Here is a 24350-nt window from a genome sequence, read left to right on the forward strand (position 1 = left end):
CCCCGCTCCCCACACTCCCTCCATGGCACCAGATTTGGGGATGCACAGGGAGGCTCCAGGGATTTCTGCATCTCCTGGGGATCTGCCATATCCCCAAGGGATTCTGCTCCATGTTAGGCCTGGGAGAGTCTCGCATTCAGTGTGATCCTAATACCTGCTGTGTGCTGGGCACTGTGGACCAGGAAGTGAAAAGGTGACTTGGACCCAGAGCTTTCAGGAGCCCCGGGCTGTGGGGCAGATAATGTGGGGAGAAACGATGGTATAAGGCGCTGTATACCAGGTGCCCTGGGTCCCTGCCAGCTCGTCCTCAGACCCTGTCCCACAATGGGAGCCGGGGCCACGGGGAAAGAAAGGAGGGATGGGGTGGGGTGGCCAAGCCTGGGGGTTGGACACCTTGTAAGATCCACACCCCCCAGGCTTGCTGGTAGACCTCTCTGGTCACCTTGGGGACACTCTAACGCCCGCTGGACTCAAGAGCCACGCTTGACTCCCTTCCTTCTTGTAACTGTGGGTCAGCCCAGGAGGCAGGGTGGTTTCCACTTCTTGGCCGAGCAGCTATCCTTGCAGCTGCCCCAGCAATTCCTCCTGCTGTCCCCCTGTCCTGCCCCCAGTGACGGGCCGGGGCTGGCCGCTCACCTCCACCACCCCTGCCCTGCTCTGCAGCTGCCCACTAATGAGTAACCCAGGCCAACAGGCTGTTTGTCTCTGCTGTCAGGCATGTTTCCGGATGGGGCTTTATTTTGGCTTCTGTTTTTCTCTGTTCTCAGAGAAAGAGATGGCTTCAACGTCATGGGGTTTTCCCAGCAATTAGCCTCAGAGCAAACAAGCAACAGACCGGGCTGAACAAGTTCCTTCCCACCCCGCCTCCATCCCCCAGTGATTCCTTGGTCAGCTGCCAGTCGGAGGCAGAGCTGGACGCGGGCCTCATCCCCTCCCCCACCCCAGCTGTGGAAGAGGGAGCCTTGAGGACAGGGAACTGGGTTGGCCAAGACCACATCAAGTTTACTCATCACTGGCCTTGAAACCACAAAGCCCTTTCCCCACCCTAGGGACACCCCACCCACCACCCATGAGAAAGCAAGGGGGCAGCTTCCTAGGCCAGGCTGGCCCTACCCTGCTGGCCCTGAGCACCCAAGAGGCTGGATCCAGAAAACACAATGTGAATCTTTCAGAAACTCTCCATTTCCACCCACATGTCTGTCACTCTAGCTTTCCTGAGACCCTCACAGCAACATGGGGACTGGTGACTGGAGCTGTGCACAGCCTAGCGGGGAATGCGCACCCCTCGTCATCCTGTCCTAAGACTTCTTTTCCCTTCAAGCCACCCCACCCTCACGCAAGAGAAAGAAAACCAGACACTCTAACATGGAAACATTCCCCAAAGAACGGAAAACGGACCCTTTTGCAAGGACACAACCCTGAATCCTTTCTCCATCAGCTGCCTTCAGCGAGGAAGGCATCAGGCCCGGTGCTCATAATCCCGCCTCGTCCTGGCCCAGCGGGCAGCAAAGGCGAGGACAGGACCTGGCCCTCTGCAGGGGGAGCATGAGAACCTCAAGGCCAGAGCCCGGGGCAATCCCTGTCAGCTTGAGCACCCCATGGAGTTTGGAGGGTTGGGGACAGCAGGGTTTTTCTACACATACGCAAAATCTTGGGGCAGCCCTGTCCTCTTTTTATGCTTTCCCTTCCCTTCCCAGCCTGAATTCCCCTTTAGAGGAAGGAAGCTGTTACCGCCAGAACTGAGTCCATGATGCACAGTGACAAAGGGGCATTTGTAGCGGCTCTGGCAGGACCAGAGAAGGCTGGAAGGGAGCCCCCTACAGCCCCTTTAGCCACAGCCGACCCAGACTCTGTTCTGAGCACCAGCCCCCCTGCTGTCTCCTCTTTGGCATCTCACACTTAACCTAACTGGACCTGCTCCTCCCAATCTCAGATATCGGGACCATCCATCCAGACCTGTAGTGATTCCGTCTCCCTGATCCTTGCCATAAAATGTCACCCACGGCTGGCATGTCTCTGAAATCTATCTCCAATCTACCCACTGCTGGCACTTTGGCTCCACCCTCATCCCTTCTGGCCCGGGACAGCACACTGACCTCTGCCTCCTTCCAGATCCTCAGATGAGCCAAGCTCTGGGCCACCACACGCTGTCCTGCCCATTTCCTGGGTCCTCCCAACCCTCTCTCCTCTTATTGGAGCCACCTTCTTTGTGCCCTGCAGGCCCCAGCTTCAATGCCAGCCCCCAAACCCACCTTTCGTGCCATCTCATTGCTCCCTTTCCTTCCGAGCTCTAACCATCACCTGACGCTGTCTATATGTTCTTTGTTTCCGTGTTTTGCTGGCTCCCTCACAGGCTCTACCCCCATGGGGGGTGGGAAGACGGGCCATATATGTACCTTTGCTGCTTGCACAGGGGCTGGCCCATCAAAGACCTTACTTTGTTAACAAGCAAAACTCTTTACAATGAAATAAAGAGGAAGAGAACTCCAGGCCTGCCACGGCCCCCACCATTCCCAAGTCCAGTCCAGTCTTCCAAATGGGATGCCCAGCGTGATCATGCAGACAGGGCAGCATCAACCCTAGGGGCCATTCTGATGGCGGACCGTGGGAACAGTGCCCCACTGGGCAGCACACAGCCCAGGAGCCATAGGGGACAGCCTCACCTGAAGGTTCTGTGCACACATCCACTGACGTGGTGCCCAGGACCTAAGCAAGGAAGCAGGAAGGAACCCAAAACTCCTCCGGGTTCATAGAGCCAGAGAGGACAAAGGGATGCCATTGCCCTGGGACTCTGGCTAATGCTATGCACGGTCAGTCTGGAAAAGGGCCCTCAGCTTGCCAGGTGGAATGGACCCAGCAGCAGTCCTGGGCCTCAGTGGGAGGGGGGATGTGCGGCTATAGACTTAAGGAGCCTCCCAGCAGGGAAAGAAGGCTCTGGGTGGCTAGGGTGAAGGAAAGCCAAGAGGAGATGCATCGTCCTGAGGGGGGAGAGGTGCAAAAAGCAACTGCAACTGACGTTCTGGCGTTCTCTGTGGAGCAGCCCGCTCTGCGTCTGTGTCCCCAACGGAGCCCCAGAGCCAGGGACTCCCGGGCCAGCTGCCCCTGAGAGAACTGCACACAGAAAAACAAAACCTGAAGTGGGAGGCTCGTGCCACTGTTCACACAGAAGGGGACTCTGGTTTCAGAAGCACTTCCCCAAGAGTCCCTCTAAAGAGCCAAGCCCTCACCACCCTCAAACATGTGTTTCATCTCCCCAGGCTCCGTGGCAAGCAGCTCTTTAAGGAAGATGCCAGAGGCGGGCAAGGAACGTAGCTCTGGAAGAAAGCCCAAACACCAGGCAGTGAGGCCCTCAAAAAGCCTCTCAACAAACCCATTTCTTAGCACTTAGTAATTGCTCAGGAAAACCTACTCATTATTAATAGTGAGATAAATAAGAATGAAATTTAATGCCTCAAAAGCCTGGGCAGGCGTCCCTGCTCCCGCGGTAGGCATGCCCAGCAGGTCTGACTGACTGAAGGGACCTTTGTCCTTGGGTCACAGCACACCTCCCCCTGGTGTCTACACCCCAGCAGAGAACAAAGTGTCGGGGGTCACCCCAGTAATGGTGCTTACCTTGGTAAGACTCAGGCGAGGTCACTTCCACTTCTGTGTATTCTACATCCGAGGTCAGAGGCTCTGTTCAAAAGAACCACAGCATCCCACAGTTAGACAAAATCTCCTCCGGGGGCCTCCCCCTGCATTAGAGATTTCCAACTCAAATGACTGCAGAAATCCCTATTTCGAGGAGGAAGCTAGACACAGGCTAAAGACCATTCATTCCAAGTGAGAGGGACACCTCAGGCTGGGGAAGACCCTGATGAGTCCCGCTCTCCCCAGGACGTGGGGGGACTCTCCTGCCCAGGTCCCCCTTGCTCCTATAGGGGAAGGATTGTTAAAAGCTCAGGTTCAGCCACGGCAGTTAACTCTGGAGCTTATTCCAGAGCCACAGGCATAGAAAACTATCTCCAAGAAGGAAAGAATCTCAGGAAATGGGGAACAGGTTTCCCCATCCTAAAAATGCTCCGAGAGCATAAGCCGTATGCATCGAAAAACAAGTTAATGAAAGCAGTCGGGCCGCTGGGGCAAAATCTGGTAAAATGGTTGGTCTTTAGCTCAAAGTCACATTATCATTTTATTTTTGAAGCCTCAGAGTCAATCTTTCTCACTGAGAAAGTGAGTGGTCGAGGATACCGGTGTTTACTGCTTTAGATCTTTAGTTCTTGTGAGAGGACCCGGGAGGGGAAGCGACTTTTGCAAAATGAGTTAGCCCTATCTTTCTGAGCTTTAAAGCCGCAGCAAGGAATCTATTGTTCGTTGTCTTTAAACATTAGCAGCAGTGATATTTTCTATTTTTATAGCATGTTTTATTTTTATTAAATACTTAAGTATCAGAAAATATTTTTAAGTTATGTATAAAACACGAATAATAAAATAATAATAATAATAATAATAATAAATAACGGTGTACCCTTCACCCTTTTCAAGAAAAAGAACATTTTTATTACCCCTGAAGTATCCCATGTGCCTCTCCCCATCCCAGACCCTTAGTACTTTCCTTCCAGCCTGAGGCACAAAAGACATGAAACCTTGTGCAAGTGTAAGATGTACACTGAGGATTTACCCCAATGCTACCATAGGAAACACCCCACCTCTACTATCCAAGACAAATGCGATCCTTCTGTGGTACCCGGTACAGAGTTCTCTGTTATGCATAACCCAGCTCTTTCCTCCTGGAATTTAGGTTACTGTCTTTTTTTTTTTTTTTTAAGAGATCTTTAAATTTACTTGAGAAAGAGAAAGAGAGAGAGAGAGAGCGCACGTGCGAGTTGGGGGGAGGGGCAGGGGAAGAGGGAGAAAGGATCTCAACGAGACTCCATGTTGAGCACGGACCCCGATGTGGGGCTCAGTCACCCAAGCCTGAGATCATAACCTGAGCTGAAACCAAGAGTCAGATGCTCAACCCACTGAGCCACCCAGGGGCCCCTAGGTTACTTTCCAGTAAGGACACGAGATAGCATCTTTGGAGCAAGTGACCAACTGCCTCCATTTTATACAGCAGCCAGGGACAGGGTCCCTGAGGGGGAGGGTACAACATCCCCAGGTCTTAACAGTTTTAGTTCTTTCCTAGAGGTCTTTTTTTCTATAAATGCTTCTAATAAAAAAAAAAAAGCCAAAAACTTAATTTGATAATTACCTTTATTTTCATTTATTGGTTTCATTGCATGGTTTCCAACATCTTCATTGTAACCTAGTTGAAAAAAAAACAAAGAGGATGAGTGGTGACGGAAATCCTAGTTTCCTATATAAATTGTAAAAAAACTGGGTGCCACTAACACACAGAGTCAAGTCTAACCTCTTTGGTGTAGTGGGCCACCAGCTGTGTAGAAGATTCTGGATTCCCTCCTCGTCCCCCCATGTCCCCATCCAACCCCCAAGTGGTCAGTTTCTAACACCAGCGATGCCCGTCATTCCACGGGAGGGATACTTCTGCTTATGAATTATTCAAGGTTCAGAATTGTTCACTTTGAGCAATTTGCTTGGAAATGAAGCTTAATTCTAAAGGGGTGAGCCTGTAACCAGAAACATGAAGAACGCTAGCAAACTAACCGTCTCCAACCAGAGAGCTGGATGCAGGAGAACGTGGTTTAAAGAAATGCTACCACTTCAGTGGACAAAAAGAACTTCTTAACTTTTTTTTTTCCCCATCATGTTGTTCTTTATTAAAAATAATTCTATGGATTATAAATAACATAAATACTTCTGAAGAACACATGACTTTTCGATTATGCTTTTAAGTTAATTGCTTACAGTGATTACTAAAATACTTTATAAAGTGAAACAATCCACAAAGAGACAATATAATTAGAGTATTTCTTGCATTTTGGAGATGTGGAGGGAAATCCTATTTTTTTTAATTTCATTTTTTTCAGTGTTCCAAGATTCATTGTTTATGTACCACACCCAAGCTCATGCAACACATGCCCTCCTTAATACCCACCACCAGGCTCACCCATCCCTCTACCCCTCTCCCCTCCAAAACCTCAGTTTGTTTCTCAGAGTCCACAGTCTCTCATGGTTCGTCTCCCACTCCGATTTCCCCCAACTCCCTTCTCCTCTCCAACTCCCAATGTCCTCGGTGTTATATCTTATTTTAATGTAAGTCTATATTAGCATTCAATTTAAACTATGTATTTATGTATAATACAAATGACCCAAAGACCTCCCCCCATACCACAAAAAGGTACTTCTTCTGTAATGCTCACTTTTTGCTAAACAGTCACCAAATTTTTCTGAATGCAGCTTCTTACATGATATATTTGCTCTGTTTTCTTTATTGGTCCATTACTTTTGTTATTACAAATGTTTTAGTCACTTTTTAGTCAGGATTGAACCCCACTGTGTGTTTTCTTTAGTTCCTGTTCTATTTGATGGACTTTAGGAATTCCCAGGTTCTTCTATCTATTATTTATTTATTGTTTGTTTGTTTATGTGTGTGTTTTTTTTTAAGTAGGCTCCATGCCCTGTGTGGGGCTTGAACTCACCACCCTGAGACTGAGTCTCATGCTCTGCTGACTGAGCCAGCCAGGCGCTATTTTATTCACTTTTTTTTTTTTAAAGATTTTATTTATTTATTTGACAGAGAGAGATCACAAGTAGACAGAGAGGCAGGCAGAGAGAGAGAGAGAGGGAAGCAGGCTCCCCGCTGAGTGGAGAGCCTGATGTGGGACTCGATCCCAGGACCCTGAGCTGAAGGCAGCGGCTTAACCCACTGAGCCACCCAGGCGCCCCTATTTTATTCACTTTTTAAAGGTAGATGATTTGGTAGTTATAAGAATTGCTTAATTCTTAAAATATATTTCTCAAGTACGCCCTGCAAGAGGAGCATCCTAAAATTCTCATTCTGTGGAACACTTACACAATTAGAAAAGAACATCAGCATTCTCTTCCCAGACCTGCTGATAAAGAAAACTGCCCCCAACCTGATCTGGGACAGGACTAGTTGCATGGGATAGTATTATCCGCCCTGCTGGGACTTTTCTGTTACCGGATGGGATTAAGAACTCCGGAATTGGCTCCCCACCCTACTGAGCCAGTTTCCAAGCTTGCCCCAAGCCTTATCAGGTACTCTTTGCTCGTACCACTTTTTTCTTTTAAATGCCTCCACTACAGAGAACTATCGAAAGCAGTTGTGGTGAAAGCTGAAAGGAAACTGTCTCCTGCTTGTGATAAATAATTCCACCTGAGATCTTTTACCGATGACTTCAGTGGATAACACGCTCTCTCGAGCTCCAACAAAAGGATAATGATTATACCTGGGCCATGTTGAACTTTTTAGACGATAACCCAGGATGGGTATGCGCAGCCTTGTAATCATTCTGCACCTTTCGTTCCCCACCATGTTTAGGAGGCGGTGAGATTAGGGTAAAATGTTCTTTCTGCCTTTCTTCCCAAGTTTTTGTTTTGCTTATCAGCTCGCCCTTCCACAGCTGGTTAGATGAAGTGCCCCTGCTTGAGGACAGGGCCTCCCTTCCTGTCACCTACAGATTCTGCTTCTAAGAGGGGTGAGGGAGTGTGCAGCCAGCGGGGGGGGGAACACTTAGCAGGAAACCATGACTCTACCGTAATGTCTGTTGGCTTCAGTATTGGGATCTGACAACGTCTTCTCATTGCTGGAGTTCAGAAGGGGAGCTGCTGGCCTTAAAATGAAATTTCAAAAGGAAAGAAAGAAAATGAATTTTTTTGGCTCTAACTTCAAACTACGAAAACAATCAAGGAAAGATCATGAGAAAACCAGTTTTCTGAAGTGGGGAAAACTTTACTCTCTCCTGTGGAAAACTAACCAATTTTCCAGAAGGTGGATAAAAACTCTTTGCTGTTAAAAGAAGTGGGAGGGCCCTCCCTTACTGTAGCAAGCTCTGAAGAAGTAATGTTTTCTTGGCCTCCTTTGGACGGTCTTCATTTATTTCCGGAATTGCTTGATTATTCTATTATTCCATTCATTAAACAGTCTATTGTCTCCTCAATATTGGACATACCAAGATTATCCTATATTAATCAAATACATACACACATATATCCTTGTTACTTTCACTTACATATAAATTGCCTGTTGGGAATATATTCTTGTACGTATAGAAATTTTTTCAGATAAATTTCTGCCAAATTGAATATTATTGGACATTATAGTTACTATAAATATAAAATATTTTGCCTTAAGTAGTATGTATGATTTCATTAATGTTGATCAAGAGTATTATTTGCTCTCACACAATTTTTCATACATGTCAATATTAGCCTCAAACAAGAAATGAAAATGACACCTTTTAATAGTTTGCTTGGGAATCTGTGTAATTTCTTTTAATTTATATATAATATGTGAAGCTTTTTTATAAATTCGGTATTTGGTGTTTGTAAAAAAAAAAAAAGGGTCAGGGCCAAGATGAATCCTATCCCTCTGAATTCTTCATCCTATGCTACTGTTTTTCTCCAGAACAGAACTATCCTTTCCATACCTTCGGATTTTGGATTTCAAGAACAGTAAAAATATCACCACTTTTTTTTTTTAAGGCCCACTCTATTTTGCCAAGTACGCAAATTTTAAAAATTCCGTCTATTACCAGTATAATTTCATAAGGAAAAAGGGATCTCACAAGGAACAGTATAGGAGGGACATGACCTCAGAATAAAGCCACTCTTTCCCATAGAAGGATAGCCGGCAATCGTCCATGGAGCCAAAGACACACGCACGTGTGCACACTCACAGTTCCCTACGCTACTCACACCTAAGACCCTGATTTTTCTGGGTTTTCCAAGAGATACTGAAAACGCTCTAATGACCAGAATTTTCCTATAGTTGACGCATGTCTACAGAGCAGCCACCTCCCTCCGAAATACACACACTGACCTGGACATCTCCACCGGTGTCTGCTTGGCTTTGAAAGAGAAAGAGAAAATCCAAAGTTAGTATAAAGTATCCATGTATCAGACAAGAACACTCATCTCCACCATATTTGACTTCCTTGAAGATTGAATACCCATAAAAAGAGAAAAGAAAGCCAAATACATTCTGCTTCAAAAAAAGAAGAAAAAACCAACCAAACAAATAAACAAAATAGGTCTTCTTTTGGTCTTATACTGGGAGATGTCACATCATTTCCTCCAGAAATATGGACATTTTGACTGTTTTAGCCAGGAGCAAGTTTCTTTAGTGACATTTGATAGAGACGAAGTCAAGGAACCAGGTAAGGGTAAACAGGCAACTCTCTCCAATTCAAGATGATGCCAAGAAGTAAAGGCTACATCAGTCCTTATGCTCTTAATTCCAAGCTGGCCTGAGACCTTAGCAAGGGGCTGGTTCTGGAGCCTGTCTTCCCAGAAGGGTTGCAGCTTTCTTGTTCTAGAAAAAGCCCAGGTCCCCGCCTCATCTCATCTGTCCCCACCCATCCCAGGCGGCAGCGCTGGGGCTCCAAAAGAAACTGCTGTACTCCACAAAAATGTATGCAGAATTTACTGGGGCTGTGCCCTTTTCCTTAAGTTCATGCAAGCTGACTGATTCCTGAGTGTCTGGGTGATCCTGGGTTCCTTTCCATGTGTGGTTAACCTCAAGCACAGGGTAGAAATCATGGCACAAATGGCAGATCAACAGGGAGACGTTCAGTGGATGGGGCGCTAGGCAGGGCGGGTGTCCATAGCCTTCTGCCAGCTGCAGGACTAGGTGTGGCCGTCCCCATGAAACTGTATCTTCTGACCACATGTAGCTACAACCCTCCCCCCCCGCAACCCTGCTGCTCTGATGCATCTTTTCTGGGTTGTCCAACTAGGAAAGCAGTTGCTTTCATTTGTGCCTAACTAAATCCAAAGGGCAATAAAAGCTTTTTGCCTACCAAAGCCAAAATCTTTGGTTATCAAGGTGACACCACAAAGAGAAAAACAATTGTTCTCGGCTATATCTCCTTGGTTCCCAGTGGGGCAGAGCACCAGCCCTCCATGAAGCTGAAGCCTCTCCTGTCCATGGCCCGTTTCCTGGACAGAGCAACCTACCAGAATGGAATGAAAGAACTGTACTTACCCTTGGATTTCTTCAGAAAATAACATCTGGCCCCAAGTACCAAGACGGCAATTATCACTCCAATGACAAATACTGCAATAAGTCCTTTTATCCATGGGGCAAGGAAGACTAGAAATGAAGAAAAAAAATACACACACACACAGGTTTTTCCTCTGCCAACAAGAAATAATACCAGGTTCAAGCAACAAATAAGACTAATTTTTATAGTCCTTGTAATCAACATCTTGCTTCTGAAAAACACTGTTCACAGCTGGCACAGAAATGTTCTTGTGTGTTTTTTGTTTGTTTGTTTGCTACAGCATCAGCTTAAAGGACCATTGGCCTGAAGTAGACTCCTTTTTCGGGTCTATTCAGCCCTTCTCCTTCACTAGGAAAGCCCCTTCTACCCACTTGTGTGGGCTCCCCTATGTCCCTTCTGCATGACCCAATCCCCTTGGCCATAGGTAGTTCATGGGTGGACATTTGACCCAAGATGGAACAATTGGTATTTCTTTTTTTTTCCTGGTCAAAGTCCCTTTTTTATTAAGGGTTATCAAGCTGTACACAGTTCCTACGCCTTCCGCTGTGAGCTCGGGCGGCACAGTTCATCACACCCGCAGCGGACTACACCTGGGCGAGGGGTCAAGAGCAAAGTAGGAGCTGGATCCCAGCATGCAATGCGGCAGCTCAAAGCCTAGGGCAAAAGCCTCCTATCGCCCCTGTCCCTGCTCTGGGAACAGTGGGAGGCAGGCCACAGCTCTCCTGCTGGGAGGTAGACAGACGAGGGCACAACCAGCCCAGTCCGTCCTATGTGCAGGCGGTAAGGGGTACGGTAAGCAGCAGTGAGAGCCAGGATGGCCTGTCTCCCAGGGGCCCATCCTAAAAGTTGGGAGAGGGCAGCAAAGAATTTCCATCCTGCTCCTGCCAGTTTAGACACCTTCCTTCTTAGTGTCAAAAGATAGCATGAGAGGAGCTGGGAGCCAGGGCCTCTGCACCAATGCAAAGCAAAAGCTGAACAGAATGGGAGCAAAGCAAACAGAACGGGAGCAAGAGGCACACATGCCAGTCCTATCAATTGGTATTTCTTGATCAAGAATTTGGAATTACAACTATGGGGAAAGTTTCTAATTTTTTATAATAACCAATTTCTCTTTTATATAATTTGGATGCTTGTCTGTCATTTGCAACAAAAGAGCCTGGAGGACATTGGTCTCTTAATCCTCAGTGAAATGAGTGGCCCACCTCCTCTTACAAGGGATGAGGCCTTGGCCTCACCCTTTGAGGCCACACTAGGTCCCCCTGTTTGAAACCCTGACTCACCCCTGACTGTCAGTATGTTGCTTTGGGGACTGCTTTTAACACGGTTGGCTCTGTTGAAGGCTGTGCAGTAATACCGTCCTTCATGCTCTTTGCTAGCCTTTGAGTTGTGCCAAATGGCCTGGGTGTCATTCAAGGTGGTTTGGTGGAAGGGATTGGTCTCTTTTTCTCTGTAAAACCTGAAGGTAATTGGTCCAGTAGCTTCATTCACGGAGCACCGAAGCACGACGGCCTTCCCAGACTCCACATCCTCTTTCAGCAGGATAGAGAGCTTGACCTCATCCACTGGGGCTGAAAGGCAGCAAAAGGGACAGTGCTGAGAAATGGGGGATGCGCAAGGGACGGAACACGACACAGCACTGCTTAAGTACAGCTTCCTGCTGTACTGTGACAGAAACAGGGGTTGTGTGTGCCTTTTTTTTTCTTTCTATGCTAGATTTTACCCTTTTTTCTTTCTTTTTTTTTAAATTTAATTTTATTTTTTCAGCGTTCCAAGATTCATTGTTTATGCACCACACTCAGTGCTCCAGCAATGGCCACAGTTGCCAAACTGTGCAAAGAGCCAAGATGCCCTTCAACGGACGAATGGATAAAGAAGATATGGTCCGTATATACAATGGAGTATTACGCCTCCATCAGAAAGGATGAATACCCAACTTTTGTATCAACATGGACGGGACTGGAAGAGATTATGCTGAGTGAAATAATGCAAGCAGAGAGAGTCAAGTATCATATCGTTTCACTGTGTGCCTTTTACTCAATTCACCACCCTTGTCCCACGTCCTTCACATCTCCCCTCCTCCCTCAGCCCAGAAGGGCAGTAACCGATGCCTCCTGGAGACACCTCCCTTCACTTAGCCCCTCAGGTATTACTGACCACTCGGCCCGACACTACAGCTCATCTTTGTATCCTGTTGAGTGTGTGAGTGTGAGTGTGAGTGTGTGTGTGTGTGTGTGTGTGTGTGTGATTTCCCTCCCTGTGTTTACAAAGATGTGTGGCACTTCCAGATCTTGTGAGTAACCTTGACCCACGATCTTTTGCTATTCTTGTTTTTCTACCTTCTCCTTTATGAATGTTCTAAACCAACTGCTCACGCACCCTCATTTCTCACCTTGTTACCCCTGTCTCCTGACTTCCATCCCTCTGCTTTGGAAACTGCTCTCCATCTCCAGTTTTGAAGAAAGGCCAAAGGTCACCCGATCTCCTGACTATCCCATCCCTGAGTCCTCAGCAGATTAATTCCAGTCCTTAATAGGGGTCTGTCCACTCTTCCCATCCAGAACCAGTGTGGCTTCCTCTGAGGCTTCTCTGATGCCTCCCAGCCCAGATTCTCTAACCTCCTCACCTGTCACTCCCTCTTCATTCACTAGTTTTTCTTCCTTTTGCCCCTTAAATATGGACTTTTTGCAAAGTTCAGTCCTTAGCTTTCCATCTCCGTTCTCCTCTTTGGTGATTTCACCTACATCATAGCTTCTGTTCGTGCATTTAACACATAAACATAGAGCATTTAATGCTGAAATAGATAGCTCTAATCCGATTGTCCCCTGAATTCCAGGTCTTGATTTTGACCTGGGTGTTTCCACCAGGAAGCCCTGTCAACCTGGCATTCCCAGCAGATCCAAGCAGAACTCAATTTCCTCCCATATACCATTTCCAAGTTTAATTGCAAAAATTCTGATCCTCAATTGTCTTCCCAAGTAGATCTTCATATTAGTGTGAGGATGGAATGGTCAGCAGACTGGTATCTGACTATTTTTTATTCATTCATTCATTCATTTGAGAGAGAGAGAGAGAGAGAGAGAGAGAGAAAGAGAGCAGGTGGAGGGGCAGAGAGAAAGAGGGAGAGAATTCCAAGAAGACTCCCCTCTGAGCTAGATGTGGGGCTCCATCTCACGACCCTGAGGTCATGACCTGAGCCAAAACCAAGAGTCGGATGCTCGGCTGACTGAGCCACCCAGATGCCCCTGACATCTGACTTGGAGATGAATCATCTCCTTGAGAATGCAGTGGGTGGCCAGGCCATGGAGATGCCAGTCCCGCAAAAGGGAGCACCAGGCCCGAGAAGGGAGGGTGGAGTTCAACCATAAGGGCAGAGTCCTGGAGGGTACAGCCTGATTTGGCAGTCTCTCTCCTGCTGAAGCACAGTGGGGTGGTGGCAAGCCAGCTTCAGGAGCCAGGCCGCCCGACCCCAATTCCCAGCCCCACTCCCCATCAGCTGTGCATCTTAAGCCTTTGCTGCATCATCATAAAGCAACGATAGTATTTTCATGGGTCTTACAAGGCTATTGTAAGTATTAATGGGGATAATTTACTAGACTACCTCACACTGGGGTGCCCACATGGTCAAGGTTCAGTAAATGTTAGCCGCTACTACTGACCCAATTTAAACCAACTTAAACAGTTTCACATGGGCCTCTGCATTGACTTCTTAAGGTATTGTGAGGTCTGAAGTCTCCACTTCTAACTGATAGAGCCCCCAGTTAATCTCCCCCAAGCTCCATCCTCCTCATGACCTCCTTTCCTCTTCTGGCTCTTATTGCACACAGGACAAATTCTCAACTCTAAAGACCAGCACTCGATGCCCTTCACAGTTGAGCTCAGTCACATTTTCAGTTTATATCCAAAGATTTTCCAGTCCCAATCTTTTGTTTCCAGCCATCTGACCTACCCAGTCTTTTGAACAGTTCCATGGAGACATTTTGCTCATGTATTTAACTGGTTGGCCATATCTTGACCCAGCCCTTTCTCGACCCATTGTCAAGACCTGGCTCCCAACCCAGCTCTTCAGATTCAAGCTAAATGATCCCTTTCTTTTTTGTTTTTTTGTTTGTTTGTTTGTTTGTTTTTAAAGATTTTATTTATTTATTTGTCAGAGAGAGAGAGAGAGAGAACACAAGCACACAGAGTGGCAGGCAGAGGCAGAGGGAGAAGCAAGCTCCCTGCCCAGCAAGGAACCCGATGTGGGACTCGATCCCAGGACACAGGGATCATGACCCGAACCGAAGGCAGCCGCTTAACCAACTGAGCCACCCAGACATCACTAGATGATCCCTTTCATGCCCCGAATTCCTATCACCATTGTAAGGATAGTTCATGTGACAATCATGGGTTCCCTAGCAGCATTTTTTTCTATGTTTAGTGCACTGTCATTCAAATACACTAAACTATTTCTCCATTATTTAATCAGGACATCCTGTGTTGCTATGTCATTGAAAACAAAGAATATGTTTTCTTTTTTTGTATGCCATATAGCATTAGATGCTTTATATATATTGATATTAATTTAAAATATATGGCTCCTTTTGGACCATACATTAATAGAAGCAAGAATCTCTATCCTACTTAAGAGGTCCATAGTGGTACCCGCTGCTAGGCAGTTATTAAATAAGAAGGAGAAGCCTATTAAGCTTTTTACAAAGGGATGTGGAATATCTCAGAGATGCAAACAATGGTGGTCCTGAGGCCTTCTGAGAGGCACAAGTCAGTGGCTCAATGGAAAATATCCACCCCAGCACAAAGGTCTATTTCTCCTGAGTATGACAGTGTCAATTCCATGAGACCACAGTCTGCAGCTCTGATGACTGCAGGTTCTGCGCATGATGCAATCTTCAACCTCAAGGGTCAACAGTGGAGAAGAACTCTGGTCTACAATTCTCAGAGCCGGCGGTCAGTTCCTCTAAAAAGAGAGCCCCATAACACAACGTTAGTGGTCCTTGACGTCAGGACACTTTGCTCTGATGTTTCAGCAGGTTCCATTGAAGGTTCTGCCAAGAGACGTCACTGGCCACGCCAAGAGCCACCAGATATTTTCTGGCCCTGTTTACTTGGGCCTTGGTCCTGTTCTGCCACATGGCGTGTTTAGGGCCTTTGCATGAGCACCAACCACTAGTGTGTACCACCCTTGGGGAACCCCAAACCTTTGAAAATGTGAAGTAAAACCCCCAGATCACAAGATTTCTTCCCCCAGCACAGCAACTTACCTATGACTTTGACCCGCAGAACTTTGCTGACCATTTCAGCATGGGAATGACAATTATCCACAATACACTGGTATTCTACATCTTTCGTTGGGTTGTCTTTGAATACTGCAGGCTCATTCGAGTTCATGTCACGGCTCTCCAAAATGTTATTTGCTTTTAAAAGGTGATAAGAAATAGGCGCAGTTCCGTTTACAGATTGGCAACTGACTGCGATGGTCTGTCCTTTTATCACCTCAGAGCTGGAGTCATAAAAAATCCTGGGCGTGGAGAGCATTTCTAGAATGACAGAGAAACAGCTTGAACAACACTGAAGGCAGAAACAAAATGTGCAGCCCAAGAGGGTCCTTCTCCAAACTCTGCTCTTTGCTTCTCTGGCTTGACCATGATTACTTGCCTGTCTCACCTACCTTCACAGGACTATTTTAAGATGGACAGGTGATGTGTGTGGGGATGAGGGAAGGAGTGGGGGTGACGAGGGAGAGGAGAAGCGAATGCTATAAGCAAAACCAAGGGTGATGCCAATTTAAGAAAAACATTACATCTTCCTAAATACACGTTTATGTGTTTGTACGCTCACACATCCCCATGTTGCTGTTGTGTTGAGAAAAGATACAGGAAAAGCATAAGAACTATACCAAGTACCCAAATGGATTCGATTTGAAAACAAATCCTCAGTGCTTCAGCCTTGTTTGAGAATAAATTGCATGCCTCGAGAAGTAAGAATTCTACTAGGTCCTTATTTAGAAGTTCACTTATTTATAAAGCTTATAAAATGTAATGGTCCGCCACTGTCTCTTACATTGTTTCCTTTGGAATTCCATGATGAGAGAGTTGACGAGAAAATACAACCCTGTTTGAGCGGAGACTAAGATCTTGGCTGCATAAAGCACAGCCACAGGTTAAACTGAAGGACAGTGACTGAGTCACAGCAGAGCCTGTGACAGCCTGACCAGAGTTCCACATTCACTTAGACCTCTACTCCAAGGGCGGTCCAGGATCCAGCATCCCCAAGGCAGGCACTAGTCAGAGATGTGGAATCTGGCTCCATCTCAACCTGCCTTCTAACCAGGATTTGCACACACGGTCAGCTCTGGGAAGTATGGCTTTAGGTGGTCCCAGCCCCTACATTCTGCCCACCAGAAGACCTAGGCTTGCTTGTCAGCCAGGATATCGATAAAAAAGGAGGAACTTAGATCCTAAAGTTTGCTGTTGAATAAGGAGTGTTTCCTCCCTGACCTTTAGAGTGGGAGCCTATTCTAGCAGCCAGAATCTTGCCAGCTCAGCCCCAGCATCAGCAAGCAGCCACAATAAAGCCATGAAGTTGACTTTTGCCTACATTTTCCTTGTATTGCCTCCTCCTGGTACTCTGAGTGGGAATACCAACTTGTTTGGTCTCTTGATTTCACTATTCTCTCTTTCTCCCATGTTCTTCCCCTGCCTCGGTCTGATCTGCCTTCAGCCTGGAGAGGATGGCAGCTGGTGACAAACTGCCTCTGTCCCATCCCATCCCAAGACTCTCTGAGCCAGTGAGCATGTACGCACCACACACGGTTATCTGGACTGCATTGCTTCTCTTGACCACCTCGCCCACACTTGCTCTGCAGGTATATGTCCCACTGTCCCTTGCTGAGGCGATTCTGGTGAAATTTTGAGACTCTGACACAGTTGTGTTTTCCTTCTGGATGGTGAAGTTGGCTGGAGGTGCTCCTGGAATGGAGCACCGCAGGTCCAGACTTTCTCCGTGGTCCAGACGGGTGGCGGAAGATTCCAGCTTTGGTTTGGAAAATAGCTCTGAAAACCAATGAGTGGAAGGGGGTGAGATGTTTCTGGGCACCACTCCCACAGCCCCTTTACAGAGAGAGAAAAGAGAAAATCAGGAAAGGACTCTTGCAGAAAGCTATCCAGAAGCAGAGAAACAGGCCTGGCAGGAAGGAGTACCCGAAACTGCAGGCGTTCTGGAACATAGTAGGAACAGAAGCAGCCACAGGAAGACCTATAGATTTGAAGGACTTTGGGAACCACCTAAAGAAGTTTGAATGTACCCTAGGAGCAATGGGAACCATGGAGAGTCTGGGTCAGGGGAATGGCATCAGACTGTGTTAGAGGGAGCTATCTGGAAGGAGAAGGGACAGAGTTGAAGGGGCCCAGACCGGAAGCAGGAGGGATGCAGTACAGGCTTGAAGCAGAGGGAGAGTGTGAGGTTGGGGAGAAGTGGCAGTTGGCCACTATCCCTCCCACACTTCCCACAGAAAAAGATGATGATGACGATGACACCTGAAGCCACCCAAGGCTGAATACTTTGTAAACTAGAGCATTCTATGCCACTTTAAGGAGTCACCGGTACCGTAATTCAGGTTGAATGTCAACAGCAGTAAAGACAGAAGTTGACTTTTAAGAAGTCTTGGCATCTCCGTGTTTAAATATTCCCTGAAATATATCAAGATCTTGTAGTTATGGAATATGTTTTTATTTTCAGATACTGGGAAATTTCTAATTAACTACTTTGCTGTGAAGACTTGGTTCTTTGTATAAGCAAGTGCACTCTGGCTCGGGATTTCGGCCTTTGATGCAGAAGGAAGGAGTCAGTAATTTTTTTTTAAGATTTTATTTATTTATTTGAGAGGCACATATGCAGGTTGAGTACAAGCAGGGGTTAGGAGGGACAGAAGATGAAGTAGACTCCCCGCTGAGCAGGGAGCCCAACATGGGGCTCAGTCCCAGGATCCCAAAATCACAAGCAGAAAAGAAGGCAGACACTCAACCAACTGAACCACCCAGGTGCCTCAGGAGTCAGTAATTTTTGACACTATCTGCATATTGAGAAAGGAACAGAGACTCAAAGTTCCTCCTAGGAAAGCTTCTTAGACTAGAGGTTTGAGAATGCAGCCAGGAGTCAGGGAATCAAATTCTACTTTTGATTCTAAATTTACCTGCCATACAGGTTTGGGGGTACAAATCAATGCTGTCATTATCATTGATGTTACATAGCTATACAAATCATTTCCATCATAATCAGTCTCCACTGCCTTCCTAGTTTCCTCAATAAAATCAAATAAAACTTCAAGTAAGGTGGTAGCCTAATAATTAACCTATATTTTATTAAGACACATTCCATCCTTCCTTCCATATAATCATTGACTGACCTGTTTTCAGAGCACCATCAAAAGCTCTAGGTTAGGAGTGGGGAAAAGGAACCAAAGAGATTGACATCCTAAAATGCCTTACAAATTCATTGGGTGGATATCAAAAAATGTGAAAAAATGATGTAGCAAGAATTCCAAAGAAATGACTCTCTGTTTAGAAATATGTAAACAAAAAATGTGAAAAGTAGAAACCATCCTGCAAAAGTACATGTAAGATGGTTTAGAATTAGGAATGAAATTTTAGGGAACAATAGTCCATTTGTATTTATTTGTGATTGTATTTATTTGGGCCTGTATTTATGACAGGCCTATTACGTAGACTAATCAGGATTAGTCTTTTATTTGTTACTGAATGAATGTTTATTGAACTCCTACAATGTGTCACGCTCTGTTTTAAGTATCAATGATGTAAGGTGAATTGAGGCCCAGACTTGGTCTTCTGAGAGCTTACGCAGAGGGGTTGTGGCAGATGCTAGATCTTTGCAGGGACTGCTGACTTAAAGACGGGAACAGAGTGTGGTGGGAAAATGAGGTGTGACCATGGGACTCTCCTGGGGGAGTCTTAAAGGAAATCTGGGGCTTGGTCTTTAAAGACAACAGAAGTTTTTCAGTAGCCGAGGGGAAAGGGTGGTCAGAGAGGGCAGAGAGAATGTTCATTCATTCCCCCAGCAAATATGTATTGAAATCCCACTATGTGCCAGGCACTATTCTAGGTGTTAAAGACATAGCAGCGAATAAATAGGTAATGTCCCTGCTCCCATTGGCTTGCATTCTAGTGCCTAGATACACACAATAAACAGGAAGAGGTAGAGTATATTTCTTTTATAATAGGTACGATGGAGAGAAGTAAATCCAGGAAAGGTGAAAAAGAGTCTAATAGAACTTTTAAGTGCATAGGTCGGGAAGTCAAACGGGCCTGGGCAGGACTCATTCTGCCATCTGGTAACCCTGTGATTGCGGGGTGAATGACTTAACATCTCAGCCTCAACTTCCATATTCATAAATGCAGAATCATGATAGCTATTTCATAACTTTGTTACGAGCATTAACTGAAAATGTAGATAAACCACTCATACCGTGTTCAACAAAAGGGAATTTTTACTATTGTTTTGGAATATATTAATGCTTTCTCACTCCTGACCCTGTCTTAGAACCTGTGTCTGGGATCTAGCCTATAACGTGGCCCAGAGAAAAAATAAATGTGGTATATATCATAATAGACATTTTAGCTAACATTCACAGGGTGCTTCTCCTGTATGAGGTTCTTTATAGCCAAGTCACGTCACTTAGTCACTGTAACAGTCCTACAGGTTGAGGGCTGTCACTATCCCCATTTCATAGAGTTCTGGCACGGAGCAGCTCCATAACTCATGTAAGGTCACCGAAGTAGTGAGAGAGAGTGCTGGGATCTGATGCCAGAGCTTCCGCACTTGACCACCACAGCTAACGGCTTAGCCACTCTGCACTGACTTTCCCCCTTAAGCATCACACCCCCACCTAAGCACATCATTCAGACAAGCAGGAGCAGAAGCATCGGCCCTCACTGGCCATTTTGCATTCTAGCATGGTGACTTCTCAGGCCCGCCATATTCCCACACCCTCCAGCAGGAGCCCTACCTGTTATGTTGACCATGATGCTGCTGACCTTGGATATCCGGCTGGTTTCCACTTTGCACGTGTAGTTGCCATTGTGCTCCACCATGGCCATCACAGAGTAGGTGGCCTTGTTGCCATGGCTCTTGTATGCTACAATCTCCTTGTCCTTCTGGATTATGATTTCTGGAAACGCCTGAGTCAGATGGGTCACTTGAATGGTGCACATGATGTGAAGCTGATCACCTTCTGTGATCACTCCTTCGGGGCTGACGTGGAATTTGGGATTAGAGAAGGATTCTACAAGAAGAGGACAAGCTGGTTGGACTCAGGTTCAAGCCTGGGGGAGGGGAAGAGGCACTTAGGTCCCTCCCTTTTTGCTTTTTGTTGCCAACCACTGTTCTTCCTTGTTAATTAAAAAAATTCAATCTTTCCTCCCAAAAACGTCCTAAGTTGCTCTGATAGCTTTTCACTTCTCCCTTCTCACTCATTCTTGCATCTTCGGCCTATTTTTTTTTTTCTTAAAGATTTTATTTATTTATTCGACAGAGAGAGACACAGCGAGAAAGGGAATGCAAGCAGAGGGAGTGGGAGAGGGAGAAATAGGCTTCCTTCAGAGCAGGGAGCCCAAGGCGGGGCCTCTGGTCCCAAGGATGCTGGGATCATGACCTGAGCTGAAGGCAGATGCTTAACGACTGAGCCAATCAGGCGCCCCTCATCTTCAGACTTAATTGCAGTCCTCCCTTGAGCTTCCCAAAGGTGAAACCACCTTCTCTAGAGCTCATCAGCAGAATCTTCTCCAAACGACCTCAAAAATAATCAGAGCATTAGAAACAGACTCTCGCCCCTGCCCACAGAGAATTGTCTAGGCTCTTCTCACGCCACTTCACGGAACTATGGCATGAGTATAAATATTCCATCGCTTTCAAAAGTGACAACGACTGCGCTGCTTCATGGAAATGCACATTTAAATAACGATATGTCCCCACCCAAAAGTGATTTTTAGTCTCTTCTGTTGTTTTTTTTAACGTTGGCCTTGACTGACTAAATTGATTTCATGACTCATGCAGTTTGAAAAACACTGCTTTGATAAGGTATAGGCTGGATGCCAGAGCATGGGATCTTCAGGAGCTGGTAAGAAAGGTAGGGACAAACCTTTGCTTCTGCAAAACGAATTGCAGAGCGTTAGAGAATACACACAGATCGTCAACTGTGCAAAATCAGATGGGACATTTAAAAATGTCCAAAGTAGGGCTCCTGGGTGGCTCAGTGGGTTAAGCCTCTGCCTTCAGCTCGGGTCATGATCTCAGGGTCCTGGGATCGAGTCCTGAATCTGGCTCTCTGCTCAGTGGGGAGCCTGCTCCTCCCCTCTCTCTCTCTGCCTGCCTGCCTACTTGTGATCTCTCTCTGTCAAATAAATAAATAAAATCTTAAAAAATAAATAAATAAAAATGCCCAAAGTAGGTTTAGAGTGATATACTTTAATTCACTAAACTTTTTTACTGCAAAGTCATCTAACTTCACAATAAGTAACTACCATAAAAAAAAAAAGTCTGGGGCGCCTGGGCTGCTCAATGGGTTAAGCCTCTGCCTTTGGCTCAGGTCATGATCTTGGGGTCCTGGGATCGAGTCCCGCATTGGGCTCTCTGCTCAGTGGGGAGCCTGCTTCCCTCTCTCTCTCTCTCTGCCTGCCTCTCTGCCTACCCGTGATAGCTCTCTGTCAAATAAATAAATAAAATATTTTTTAAAATAGTCTGTTTTCCGGAATAAAAGTCGAAAAAGAGAGGCCATCTTTTAGGACACTCAACAACTACCCTCTGGAGAAGCATAATAATCACTAAAGGGCTTTTTTCCCCTATATCTTAATTAATTCCAGATGCACCAGAGATCTAAAGGCAGGAAATGAGAAAATATTAAAATAGTAAGAGCAGGGGCTCCTGGGTGGCTCAGTGGGTTAAAGCCTCTGCCTTCGGCTCAGGTCATGGTCCCAGGGTCACGGGATCGAGCCCCGCATTGGGCGCTCTGCTCAGCAGGGAGTCTGCTTCCTCCTCTCTCTCTGTCTCTCTGCCTGCCTCTCCACCTACCTGTGATCTCTGCTGTCAAAATAAATAAAATATTTAAAAAAAAATAGTAAGAGCAAACATAAGTGCATTTTTACTTCGATAATTTTTTTAAAGATTTATTTATTTATTTGAGAGAGAGGGGGAGAAAGAGAGAACAGGGAGGAGAGGCGGTGGGGGGGGTGGCCTTGATCTCACGATCCTGAGATCATGACCCTGAGATCATGACCCGAGGTGAAACCAAGAGTCAGTCGCTTAGCCTGACTGAGATGTCCAGGTGCCCCTAATTTAATAACCTTTAATAAGGTTCAGGTATGAATCATGAAATTGAGATGCCAAAAAGAAAAAGATGGATAGATTCAATTAAATAAAGATGAAACACTTCTGCATGCAAAACTTAACATAAAGACAAATGATGAACTTGGGGAAATTTGTGCATGGTATTCCACAAAGAGCTAATGCCTTTCATTTATAAAGGACTCAAACAAATCAATCAGAAACAGTAAAAACGGGCCAAGTGCATATGAATGGGCAGTTTATGGAGAGAAATGTAAGAGGCCAATAAATGCAAGGAACACACTCAACCTCAGTAATGACTAAAGAAATATAAAGCGTAAGAACAGTGATATATCACTGTGCCTCAATCAGACTGGCAAAAATAATGAAAGTAGATAACACTCTGTGAGAGTAGGGATGTGGGGAAACAAACACCAGCCTTGCTTTTTTTTTTTTTTTTAAGATTTATTTATTTGACAGAGAGAGATCACGAGTAAGCAGAGAGGCAGGCAGAGAGAGGGGAGGAAGCAGGCTCCCCGCTGAGCAGAGAGCCCGATGCGGGGCTCGATCCCAGGACCCTGAGATCATGACCCGAGCTGAAGGCAGAGGCTTAACCCACTGAGCCACCCAGGTGCCCCCCAGCCTTGCTTTTGATGGAAATGTTCAACGATTTTGAGAAGCGCTTTGGCCATACATGTCAATATTTCAAATGCACAAAACATTTGAATCGACAATTTTACTGCCAGGAATCAACCTCAGAAATAATAATGAAACAAAATACTTGGGAAAGTACCCAAATGATGAGTTTAAGAATGTGTATTTCAGGATTGTTTTAACCGCAAAAACCTGGGAAAATATCTAAATGTCTATCATTGGAAAAATGAGGTAAATCATGGTAACTCTCTAGGATAAGGTTCTGAGATGCCACAGAGAATGATCAAGGTCTGTATGTCTTGATACAGATGCAAGTCCATAAAATACTGTTAAGGAAAAGTCATAAAATAGTATGTTTGGCAGGTTGTATTTTTTTTTGTCAAAACAAAGAAGAACACAACAAAAGTTGTGTGTGTGCGTGAGCACATAAAGCAGAACAAGGCTGGGACGGTACAAGTGATTTCCTCTGAGCAGTGGTGCTGTGAATGATTGTCACTTTACCCTTTATATTGTACCCTATTTTCTGAAAACTCACACCACGTATTGTAGTCAGAAAAATATTATATATACATACTATCATCCCTGTATATATGTGGACATATATCCATAAACAATGGGGGGGGTGATACAGGTACCACAAGCAGGAGGGTATTTATGACAAACCTTGGGGTTCCTATAGATAAGACTTGAGGCTACCTGCACTAGAGTGTGCCTTCCCTCGACTCTTCCTGGCTCGTGAGTCCTGTCCCGTCCTGCGGGCTGCTCTTCCCGGAGCTCCCATCATTCTGGACATGCACACGCAGGCTTCCCTCTGTTAGGGCTTTTCTCTCTAGAGAGCACGCCTCAGGACACCTCACTGGTTTCTTATTTGTCCAAAATCTCGGTGATGAGGGGTGGGTAGAAGAGGGGAGTCCTTTATCAAATGTAGGAGGCAAAGGCTGAGGACCTGGACCCCCTTCCCTCCCGATCCCCTCCGGACTCCACCTCCTGGCGTCTGACGCATATTGGACTAAAGCTGTGGTTTCCACAGTGCATCGTTTCTCTGAGTCGTGACCAGTGTTTTAAAAAACTGAAGTAGAGGGGCGCCTGGGTGGCTCAGTGGGTTAAGCCTCTGCCTTCGGCTCAGGTCATAATCTCAGGGTCCTGGGATCGAGCCCCAGGTCGGGCTCTCTGCTCAGCAGGAAGCCTGCTTCCCCTCTCTCTCTGCTTGTCTCTCTGCCTACTTGTGATCTCTCTCTC

The 24350-nt window shown here is 46.0% G+C and overlaps 1 protein-coding gene across 5 annotated transcripts in view; it reads right to left on the minus strand.

Annotated features, from left to right (window-relative positions):
* Positions 1-24350, minus strand: part of PECAM1 (platelet and endothelial cell adhesion molecule 1) — a 57264-nt gene that overhangs the window by 17735 nt on the left and 15179 nt on the right. For all 5 annotated transcript variants that reach the window (XM_045984749.1, XM_045984748.1, XM_045984746.1 and 2 more), the window contains 9 exons: positions 20146-20421; positions 16928-17176; positions 15386-15661; positions 11408-11695; positions 10109-10216; positions 8945-8972; positions 7660-7736; positions 5234-5287; positions 3613-3675 (listed from right to left, as the gene is read on the minus strand). In XM_045984749.1, coding sequence (XP_045840705.1) covers positions 3613-3675; positions 5234-5287; positions 7660-7736; positions 8945-8972; positions 10109-10216; positions 11408-11695; positions 15386-15661; positions 16928-17176; positions 20146-20421 — 1419 coding nt within the window. The remainder of the gene's footprint in view (positions 1-3612; positions 3676-5233; positions 5288-7659; positions 7737-8944; positions 8973-10108; positions 10217-11407; positions 11696-15385; positions 15662-16927; positions 17177-20145; positions 20422-24350) is intronic.

This window comes from Meles meles, chromosome 18 (genome assembly GCF_922984935.1).
Source record: "Meles meles chromosome 18, mMelMel3.1 paternal haplotype, whole genome shotgun sequence".
NCBI lineage: Eukaryota > Metazoa > Chordata > Mammalia > Carnivora > Mustelidae > Meles > Meles meles.